The sequence below is a fragment of the Hippocampus bargibanti genome, linkage group LG01 (genome assembly GCF_051943395.1).
Source record: "Hippocampus bargibanti isolate YZ-2025 linkage group LG01, ASM5194339v1, whole genome shotgun sequence".
Classification (NCBI taxonomy): domain Eukaryota; kingdom Metazoa; phylum Chordata; class Actinopteri; order Syngnathiformes; family Syngnathidae; genus Hippocampus; species Hippocampus bargibanti.
The window spans coordinates 36,258,590-36,270,195 of NC_142734.1; the positions used below are offsets into that span (position 1 = coordinate 36,258,590).

General features: G+C 39.6%; 2 protein-coding genes across 2 annotated transcripts in view; one reads left to right on the forward strand and one right to left on the reverse strand.

Annotated features, from left to right (window-relative positions):
• Nucleotides 1-908, reverse strand: part of plagl2 (pleiomorphic adenoma gene-like 2) — a 35,374-nt gene extending 34,466 nt beyond the window's left edge. Inside the window, exon 1 of the mRNA XM_089014438.1 lies at nt 687-908. The gene's annotated coding sequence lies outside the window, so the exon portion shown is untranslated. The remainder of the gene's footprint in view (nt 1-686) is intronic.
• A 7,421-nt stretch (nt 909-8,329) lies between these two features.
• pofut1 (protein O-fucosyltransferase 1) overlaps nt 8,330-11,606 on the forward strand; it is a 6,061-nt gene continuing 2,784 nt past the window's right edge. The window contains exons 1-5 of the mRNA XM_089014625.1: nt 8,330-8,483; nt 8,643-8,764; nt 9,075-9,257; nt 9,679-9,791; nt 10,736-10,928. Of these exons, the coding sequence (XP_088870751.1) occupies nt 8,330-8,483; nt 8,643-8,764; nt 9,075-9,257; nt 9,679-9,791; nt 10,736-10,928 (765 nt within the window). The remainder of the gene's footprint in view (nt 8,484-8,642; nt 8,765-9,074; nt 9,258-9,678; nt 9,792-10,735; nt 10,929-11,606) is intronic.

Below are 11,606 nucleotides of genomic sequence, written 5' to 3' on the forward strand. Positions count from 1 at the left end.
AGACACCCTCCACTTGTTCTACTTCCAAGGAAAAACACACTGGTCGCGCACACGCGCGTGCACGCGCAGGCCAAGGGAACAAAAACATCCGAGGAACCACAAACATGACACAAGCCACGAGGAGGACAGTTACATACGTGTGGTCCACATACCTTTCCAAGCTTAATGAGCAACGTGACAAGTGAACGCACCATCACGACAAAATAAACCCCACACTTTCATACACTGCCAACAACGAGCCTCAATTAAAATCCACTTTCAACATACTTTTTACGGCCTCCCATAATCTCAAAAACACACGGAGGGACCTTATATTTCTAAAATGGCCTGAAACGCAACAACCTGACGTAAAATAACAAGAATAAATGCCCTACAAATGCGCCCGAAACTTGTCGCGATCACAACAACTATTTGTAACGCTGTTGTTAAACGTCTCGTCACACACGTACACACACTTACACGCACGCACACAAATACGCCACAAATTACGCAAAGGCCAATGGCGCTTATTTAGTAATACCAACACATTCATAACAAGGTAGGCGTCGCGCAAGTCGAAGTGCACGTCAGCTGGACGCCGTCAAAAGTTGCGTAAAATGTTTCCCAAACACGCACAAACACAACGACGTGCAAACACAATACGCGAAGGAGGACGAAAGAGGGGGGAAAAGAAGCAGTTTACCCACCAAAAAAGTTTCCAGCACTGCATTAGTCAACTTTCACTTGGAGCCCCGATAAACGTCCATCCCGAGTAGAAAGCCACCATGGGAGAGACCCACGCCGCAAACTCCGCGATCTCTCTTCGATGTCTTCTTTGCTTGTTTTTAAAATAGTTTTAAACGACTTTCCATTCTTGACAATAATTTAGATATTCGGGGCCTGGGAGTGTGTGTGTGTGTGTGTGTGCGTGTGTGTGCGTGTGGCTCTCCTCAGGCTGCAAACGAGTTAGGGGGCGGTAAGCATTGTGGGAGTGTGACGTCAGGCCACTTTCACAAACTTTTTTTTACACTCGCAGATAGATTACTGTGTTGCTTTTTTAACACGCACTGGCCGAAAGGCTCTCGTACGATCTCGTCAGTTCAAACACCTGCACACTGTCACCGCATTCAGTTTCAAATAACATAACTCTAATACTTTGGCTCTGTTAAAACTCAACACAAAATTGAAATTCATTTTAGAAATCACTTAACTTCAGCCAATCCACCTGAACGTGTTGTGAAAATATCAAATATTTCGACGATTTAGCCATCATGCAATCATCACCGTCCGACGAGAACTATGCCCAGTATCTAAAGTTATAAACAAATGGTCACAATGTGCTTCAGTTAAAAATAACAGTTCGCAAGTAAGCTTTCTAATGACAATGACGATTACTGCCCACATTTATATAGACACAGTGTATATGCACGTAATTACGAACCAAATTGAACACAATTACGGATTTATTTATTTTTACATACTTGGAAATAAAGATGATTCTGATTCTGACGAAAGTACCATGTTTAAATACATGTTTAAAAAATGTAACAGAAAGTAAAATATCTAACTAATAGCTGCTGGGATATCGTGAAGGCTTGCAATTACTTTAAATTAAAACCCGATTTTAGCATGCAAATCATTAACTTGCCCATTGCCTTTGCATTATTGTGTCTGAAATTATATAAAATGACATCTTCTAATCGGATAAATAAACGAGCCAATAAATAAGACATCCATTTTGATTGAATTTAGAGTGGAGAAAAATCACATGAAATGCTAACAAAAACTTGCTAGAATTGCTGTCTGGGTGGATTGCACTAAAATGTCTAGGATTATTGGATCAATACATAAACGTAGGCAAGCAGACATTTGATTAATAATACGATTAATTTGTTAAAAATATAAAGTATTTCATATCTGAAGGCCCCTGTAAAGACATTTTAATTGATGGGAATTAGTAATTCATGAATTAAAATCGATTAACGGGCCTAGCCCACATTTTATGTCACTTTGCCTGCATACTTGTAGTTCTTCAGTGTACGTGAGTGCATGTGTCGTGTGACTGTGTTGCAGAAGAGGGAGGGGGTTGAAAGAATTACTTCCAGGGCACATCAACTTGTTTCCTTGTCACCCCCTCCTCTTCGAAGCCCACCACAAGCTGATGGAGCCCGCAAGGGGGAACATGTTTGTGCAGCCATGGAGCGTGGGGGTGGGGGAATCGACCGTGATGCCTTCAGGATCCTCAAGTTTTCGCAACAATAACATCAATTAAAAATATTCGAAGATTTTTACGTACAATTCCACCCATTCGTCGATGATATATTAATATGTACTTTTCACACATGAAGCACAAATAACCGATTATACGCTCAGAGTTTAGAATCTTATATGATGAGCAAAAAAAATCAACATTTTCTTAGAATTACACAATAAACCCAGATTTCTGCTGCAGTTAGACGCCTTGATATTTTTTCATCATACGAATAATAAATATCTTCGTTTTATGTTTGTCTGATTATTTTTTCTTTTCGAAATTGGTATGAATTTCTCATTTTTACGACTGTTATTGAAGGCACCGGAGGCCTCTTTTTGTAGTGACCCCGCCCCCAAAGTGGGACAGCCGTACCTGGTGCTGCCAACTAATTCCTGCTTTTTTCACATAAAAAGTGAGAGAAAGCAGTGACCATTGTCAGTATTCGAGACGTAAATGCACAGGTATTGTTTACATTGAAATTTTTTCTGTACTTCTACTTATGGACGAGTTGATTTTTGTTGTTGTTTTATTTAAATCGGAAGTCGTGTAAAGTGGTTCAAAGTATTCGTTCCGTTACGACGTAAACATCGTAAAGAAGACAAATCTAATGAAAAGTCTTCATCAATTACCACACTGGTGGAATCGGGACGTCTCATAAAAATTGAGTAAGCTAGTTCGATTATTTTAATGTTTTAAAAAAGATGATTTTTAAAAATACCTTTTGGATTAAATAGAAATTAATTATTTAAACTTGAACACAATATACTGTATAATCCTTGTTCGATTGTGAGAATATGTTGCTCTCAATTTAAAAGGATGCTTTGATAAATCCAGTTCGAAAAAAACTTTTTAAATAAAATATTAACACAAACATATCTTAAATTGTTCAAACACAATGTAGCATGTAGGAAATAAATGTTAAAAAGCTTCACGCGGCAAATAAAATCATACTACTGTCCACGTTTTATATTTGATGTTCATCATTGAATATCTTTTTGCAATGGGAGTTATTTTTAAGGGAAGAAAAAATATATTTAAAAAGACTAGATTTAATGCATGACATTATTTTAACACATAACATACAAACAGATTTTTTTATACACAAGGAAACATACAAACATTTGGAAACAACATCGGGACTAACTAATTTGGCTTTTGAAAATCTAAAACTAAAATCTAAAATGTAAAATTTAGGAAGGCAAATTATTTTATATAGTTAAATTATTGCTCTAATTTCTGCTTTTAGTCCAGTTGCACATGCATATTTGCATTTCCAAGCAATCCTCCATGATTAAATTATTCCTCGCTATAAAAAAGTATATCTCATATATCAATCAGACTTTGATTACGAATAATTCAGCATTTTTCACTTGAGAAATAACACATAATTAAAATTCCCCCCCTTGAGTGGAACGTTTTAAATTGTTTCACATAGTTTCCACTTGTGTGAGGTCACATAAGTAGTTGGAAAGGAAACAAAAGACTATTTGTTTATAATTGTAATGCTGATCAACTCAAAATGAACCTTCCATTCTGCCGAAACAGTATATTTTGTTTGTGTTGCGCACAAAGATCACAAACACGTAGGCATGAGAGGAGAGATGTGAGAGTGCGCAGGAATCCAAACAGTGCTGAGTGACAGAGAAAGAAAACCGTGCAGAATTTTATTTTACATTATTTCATAAAGTAGCCGTGAGAAATAAAAGTCCAATTTATGGATACAAAATGAGGATAAGCAGATGCATGTATGCAAAATGGGAACATTTCCTTTCTGGTATATTCACAAAAAATAATAAGAATTTACAGAACTGGTTATCCCTTATTTCCCCCCCACAACTCCAAGATTTAAGTAAAAACAAAAACAACAACTCTGCCATTTTGTGCTCACTAAAAGTACTGTTTTGCCTGACAAAATAGAAATTGTTGTTTGTTACAAACTGCACAATCACAAAATGACTCTCAGACCGTTTTTTTTTTCTTCTAAAGAGTTCAAACTTGGTAGGGAACTGTACTCTATTGTTGGTTTTTTTCTTTTTTACTTTGTAATAGTCTTGTCACATCACAACCTATCTTTATGGAGTCGAACGGCACTGATGTCATGGCAGAACTGAGGAAAAGGGACACACACCCTACTCCAGTGCCGTCATGACGACGAAGATGTATTAAAGGACAACCGACGTCACTTTATTGTTTCCTAACTGACATCAGAAAAACGTTTTATAGCATCTAAAATACCCAAAACACGCAGTGTGATATTTTTAGTCAAATGCAAAACACCAATAAAAATGACTTCAAGTGTCCCAAAACGACTTCAAAATGAAACCGGAAATTGCCAGTTTCAGAAGGTCCCGCCCCCTTGTTCGTGACGTCACGCCAAGACGTCTTGCCTAGCTGGAGAATCAAAACAATGGCTTCAGATTCCGATAAGATGCTTTCTTGTTACTCATCAAGTTATGAATATGATTCAAATAGTTCTGAAGAGGAAATCATCAATGTTTGCAATCAATTAAAGAAGTCTTTCCGTGTTATTTTGAAGCATCTGGACAGAATTGTAGCACCCAGAAAATGCACAAGATGGCGCCAAAGATCCATTAGAAATGGGCTGATTTGTTTGCTGGGAATTTGTGTCAGCGAATATCAAATAGTTGTCTTGGTGCAACACACAACGATTCACCATTGCGTTATTTATGTGTTTTCCTTCTAATTTCGACATCAACACGAAGTTTTCAGAGCAAACAAAGTACCGCAAAATGCATTTTGTGTCGCTTTCTCAGTCGGGCGTTCCAAACGTCACGTCACGTAGGGGATTGTCATCAACTCAAAAACAAGACTTCCTGAATGAAAAGATTTCTTCTGCCGTCATCTGTACTTCTTTGAAACTGTGATTGTTTCTGTAAAAGTATTTTTTTTTTCAAAGTAATACAAATGATGGCTGCAGAAACCTTTTCATCGATGGATCACTCCTGTACGACTGAGAGCTTACACAGACGTAAGACTTCCTGAATATTCAGCGCGAGTCTTAAAACGTGAAATATAGCTTTATATGCGGTGGAATCTTTGTAAAATACGCTCAGTCGAAGTCATTTGAAGGGATTTTACAAATTATGGACACAACTTGTCCGGAGGCGTCGGTTGTCCTTTAAGGTGACTCTTCCTATTGTGTGATTGCATCTCACCTTTGTCCCCGCACCTCCTTTCTGCACGCGCCTAAACGTCCTCATAAACACACACAGGTGCTCGTCGCCGCACTCAACCCCTCCTTCGCTACAATTAGGTCACATCTGGAGTTTGTTTGTTCGCCAGCAAAATAACCCGCAATGCCCTTAAAATGAGGACACGCATGTGCGTGTGTATTTTTGTTTTTTGACGAGTTTTGTTTTGTAAAACAGTTGGGTGGCTTGCTTTAAAGGACAACCGACGTCACTTTTTTGTTTCCTAACTGACATCAGAAAAACGTTTTATAGCATCTAAAATACCCAAAACACGCAGTATATTTTTAGTCAAATGCAAAACACCAATAAAAATGACTTCAAGTGTCCAAAATCTGCAAAAAAATTGAGCTGCGAATTGGGCATTTTCAGAAAGTCCCGCCCCCAGTTCGTGACGTCACGCCAAGACGTCTTGCATTGCTGGAGAATCAAAACAATGGCTTCAGATTCGGAGAAGATGCTTTCTTGTTACACATCCAGTTATGAATATGATTCAAATAGTTCTGAAGAGGAAAGAATACATATTTACAAATCGATTAAATAATTTATTCCATGCCATTTTGAGGCAACATTGGGGGAAATGGATCCCCAAAAATGAGGCAGAAAATCGCGACCAACCTCCTGTGAGGAATTAATCAGCCCGTTTCCACAGGCTGATAAATTCCTTACATGGAGCTTGGACGCCCTCTTCTGGCTCTTTCTGGTGCAATACGAGGTTTTCAGACCAAACAAGCATTGACTTAATGGAAGGACTGCTACAATGTGTCCTTTTTTTCGGTCAGGGGCATTCCTTCAGTGACGTCACGTATGGACTCGACACCAACTCAAAAACAAGACTTCCGGAATATTCAGCAGGAGTCTTCAAAGGTAAAATATAGCTATATGCGGTGGAATATTTGTAAAATATGCTCAGTAGAAGTCATTTGAAGCCATTTTCTAAATGATGGACACAACTTACGTAGAGAATACGAATGTGTGGACAAACGAAGCAGTATTAACTCATTCACTGCCATTCCCGAATTTATTCGGAAATTGAAAATATGATGTATCGCGCCATTCCCAAATTTATTCCATTTTTTTTGCGAGTTTCGTTCATGCTTGAGTGCAGATCAACCGTTGGCCATGGCCTCTGGCAATGGTTTTTATTTTCCACAAGGGGGCAGCATTTCCCCTTTTCCCATGTTAGCGCTTTGTTCCAGCTTCGGCTGTTGTTAAAGCGCTACATAAACCAAAATGTTTGTATTGCATTGTATTTTAGACAGCCGTCCCTCATTTCAAGCTCATATAACTCCAGACCCATATCATTTAGGAATTAACTCATTTTTTCCAATGAAAGACAACAATCTGAGGTTTCTTACGCTGCATTGAATGTTTATGTAGTCCTGAAACTCAATATTCTGCGCCTCCTGGAATTTGAGTGACAATGACAAAAACCCTGGCACTGGAGTGGACACATTTTGGCACATTGTCTAGCAGTGAATGAGTTAATTAGACGCTGTACAAAACACAGTCAAAATCATGTGAATTTCTGATCGTTATTTTTTAGGATATTTTTATTCCTTTAATTTTGTTTTGTTTGTGCGGCAAGGCAAAAATGTGCTTAACACGTCCGTTAACACAAGCGTGACACAACAGGTAAAATCACACACAGCAGTGTGCCGATGACTATTTTGTGTTTTGGAGCCTTTTACTCAGCGAGTTGCTTGTTCTGTAGCCACAAAGGGACATAAGTCTTCTTGTGCCGGTCCCAAGCCCGGATAAATACAGAGGGTTGTTTCAGGAAGGGCATCCGACGTAAAAGCTTGGCCAAAACAAACAAAACAAAACAATCTCTAAAGATGGAGGACACTGATTTGCTGTGGCGACCCCTTGAAAGGAAAAAGCCGAAAGGAAAAGAAGAAGTTTAATGGCCTGCTGACGCGTGAGCAGCTGAAGTCTATCTTTACCCAACAACGTCTGTTCCGTCATGAGGTGGCCCATCAGGTTTCATCGGGGGGTTCTGCAGCATGTTGATAAGAAAGGGTGGAACGTTTTGATGGGTCGAGTCCAGCTGAGTTACTAAAACGCCACCTGCTGGGTGGTAGCTGGCTACACGGGATCACCAGAAAGCTAACAATAACCTTTTCAGCCTTTGAGGGAATACCACGGACAATGGATACATCATAGTGTCGTGTTAATCTCGAAATCTACATGACTAGTTATTTTATAACTCATTCATTTGGATTTTTTTTTTCTCCATCGCCGAACTTCTCCTATTGTTGCCAAATGTCGCTTAAAGGACAACCGACACCACTTTTTTGTTTCTGAACTGACATCAGAAAAACGTTTTATAGCATCTAAAATACCCAAAACACGTAGTATGATATTTTTAGTCAAATGCAAAACACCAATAAAAAATGACTTCAAATTGAACCCGGAAGTGGCCAGTTTCAGAAGGTCCCGCCCCCTTGTTCATGACGTCACGCCAATGCGTCTTGCCTTGCTCGGGAATCAAAACAATGGCTTCAGATTCGCAGAAGATGCTTTCTTGTGACTCATCCAGTTATGAATATGATTCAAATAGTTCTGAAGAGGAAAGCATAAATGTTTGCAATGTTTTTGTGAGTGAAAGTCACAAAATAATCTGATTGAGGTTGTTTATTTGTGCCTGTTTTCTCGCTAATTGTCCTTGCAAATATTTCTGTTTTGTTCAACCACTTTGTTTTCATCACTCAGTCTGTAGAATTGAATCAAAACGTACTGTATGCATGTTTTCCCCTCTGTTTATAACGGAACCAGCAGTATGCTTCGTGACCTGTAGATGGCAGCATATACCTTAACTGTCTGAAACGTCCCCACGCCGCCAACCAGACAAAGAAGTAAAAGTCTACCCATTGCATTCTGGGATATGTTTTGGAATACAATGGCGGCACAAAAGCGACCCACTTACGCGCTCGCGCTTGCCGGATTTCTTTGTTCATTCTTACAACAAACTTGTCTGGCGGCTACCCAACGACTGCAGTGGGATGAAAACGGATATGTCTTATACTGTCCGTGCATGGGTAATAAACGATTTTAATTCAATGCAGATTTTTAACGAGACGCCATTATCAATCATAGTAAAAAAACATTGTAAAGATAGAACTAATTGGGGAATAAAATACCTCACATTCAACAAAACAAAATACTGCTTGAACATTGAAAGCCGTTTCTGTGTTCAGGTCGCTTTGGGAACCAGGCGGACCATTTCTTGGGTTCTTTGGCTTTTGCGAAGATGTTAAACCGAACACTGGCAGTCCCTCCGTGGATTGTTTACCGGCATCTGAGCCCGCCTGCCACCAATGTAATTCTGTTCTCTTATTTGCTATCATGTCTGATCTACGTGATGGACAAAAAGCCTTGGACATTTGAGTGTAAAAGTAAACACGAGGAGATAAGAAAATATAAAGTTGGGAGGAATTATTTTCCCTTGTCCACAATTATTACAGTAATGAACTGTTGGAGGGAGACTTCAGGTATACCTTTTGTAACAACCCATGTAGAATCTACTCTTTTCTTGGGTCTTTCCAGTTTAAGAACTGCCTAAAAATAACATCTGTGCACAATTTCTGGAGTTTTATGATCTATGATTCTTGTCACAAATATTCATCCAGGTCCATGTCCCATATAGTGAGTTCTTCAAACTTGAGGCCTTGTCGGCCTACCATCGCGTGGTGGCTTTGGAAGTCTTTATGAAGGAGCTTGCAGACAAACACTGGCCCGTAGGACAGAGGAAAGCATACTGCTTTGAGGCAGCAGCTCAACGGAGTGCGGATGGACAATCCTGTCCCATGAAGGTGAGAATACGATGGAGCGGCAAGGTGGTGTGGTTAGGCGTGGAAGAGGAGGGATTTCAAAATGGAGAGCATGGCCCACACAAAGATGAAAAACCTTAAAGGACAACCGACGCCTCCAGACAAGTTGTGTCCATCATTTGTAAAAACACTTCAAATGACTTCTACTGAGCGTATTTTAATAACATTCCACCGCATTTCGCTATATTTTACTTTTTAAGACTCGCGCTGAATATTCAGGAAGTCTTGTTTTCGAGTTATATTCTGTCGTATGGATAATATGTCGAGAAAGAATTATCTACCTTATGCCATCTAGTGGAATCAATAACTCGTTTTTGAACAATTGAAGAGAATTTGTGCCAATACACCGTTGGTAGATATATCTGCTCCAATGCGTGTGTGTGGATGGTTCTGCTGTTTTCAGGATGGCAATCCATTTGGTCAGTTCTGGGACTATGTTGGTGTGGAATTTGACCAGTCTGTGTTATTTAGTGGGATTTCCTTCAGTGCATACCACCAGCAGCACTGGATGAACAAGTAAGTATGCCTTTGAACTTTCAACCATGTTAAGGGAATTTTTATTTTTCCTCATCATCAAGCATGACTATTATTGAAATGTTCATCCCATGCTGTATTATTCTTATTTTTTTTAGTTAAAGGACAACCGACGCCTTCGGACAAGTTGTGTCCATAATTTGTGAAATCGCTTCAAATGACTTCTACTGAGCGTATTTGACAAAGATTCCACAGCATATAACTATATTTTATCTTCTAAGACTCGCGCTGAATATTCCGGAAGTCTTGTTTTTGAGTTGGTCACGAGTCCTCACGTCACGTCACTGAAGGAACGCCCCTGACCGAGAAAGGACACACTAGCATTTCTTCCATCACGTCAATGCATTTTGGGGTACTTTGTTTGGTCTGAAAACTTCTATTTGATATTCTCTGACAAAACCTCCCAGGAGACAATTTCCACAGAGCTTTGTCGCCATCTTCTGCCTTTTGTGGGTACTGTCAGTACTAAAGAGTTTGTCACTACATTTCTCTCCAGATGCCTCAAAATTAATTAATCGATTCCAAACATGTATGCTTTCCTCTTCAGAACTATTTGAATCATAATCATAACTGGGTGAGTAACAAGAAAGCATCTTCTCCAAATCTGAAGCCATTGTTTTGATTCTCGAGCAATGCAAGACGTCTTGGCATGACGTCACGACAAGGGGGCGGGACCTTCTGAAACTGGCCACTTCCGGGTTCATTTTTTTTGCAGATTTTGGATACTTTAAGTCCTTTTTATTGGTGTTTTGCATTTGACTAAAAATATCATACTGCATGTTTTGGGTATTTTAGATGCGATAAAACGTTTTTCTGACGTCTGAAGTGATGTCGGTTGTCCTTTAAATGCGTTTTAGGATTCGTTCTCAATTGCCGTTAAATTTGTAACGGTTCCAATACAACCCTTCCCTTCCATGATCATCTAGGTTCCCACCCAACGAGCACCCAGTCTTGGCCCTGCCCGGAGCTCCCGCCCAGTTCCCGGTGGTGGAAGAGCACGTTAGCCTGCATCGTTACATAGTTTGGTCAGACAAGATGGCGGCAGAGGGACGGGAACACATTGCTTCCCTCCTGACTCGGCCCTATGTTGGTATTCACTTGAGGATCGGGAGTGATTGGGTGAGATGCCATTTAAGCTTCGGCTCCTGCAAGCATTTGACTACATGTTCTTTGAGAAGAAAAAAAAACAATCACCAAGGCTTTATATGTGATTATCATCTGAAAGGACAACCGACGCCTCCGGACAAGTTGTGTCCATAATTTGTAAAATTGCTTCTAATGACTTCTACTGAGCGTATTTTACAAAGAGTCCACCGCATATAGCTAGATTTTACCTTTTAAGACTCACGCTGAATATTCCGGAAGTCTTGTTTTCAATTGGTGACGAGTCCTGACATGACGTCACGGAAGGAACGCCCTCGACTGAGAAAGCGACACACAATGCATTTTGTGGGTACTTTGTTTGGTCTGAAAACTTTGTGTTGATGGCGAAATTAGAAGTAAAACACATAAATTACATGATGGTGAATCGTCGTGTGTTGCACCAAGACTACTATTTGATATTCGCTGACAAATTCGCAGCAGACAAATCATCCCATTTCCAATGGAGTTTGGGCGCCATCTTGTGCATTTTCTGGGACACTACATTGGAGTCCTCGAATTGATGCGGAAGGACTTCTTTAATCGATTGCAAACATTTATGCTTTCCTCTTCAGAACAATTTGAATCATATACATAACTGGATGAGTAACAAGAAAGTATCTTCTTCGAATCTGAAGCCATTGTTTTGATTCGAGA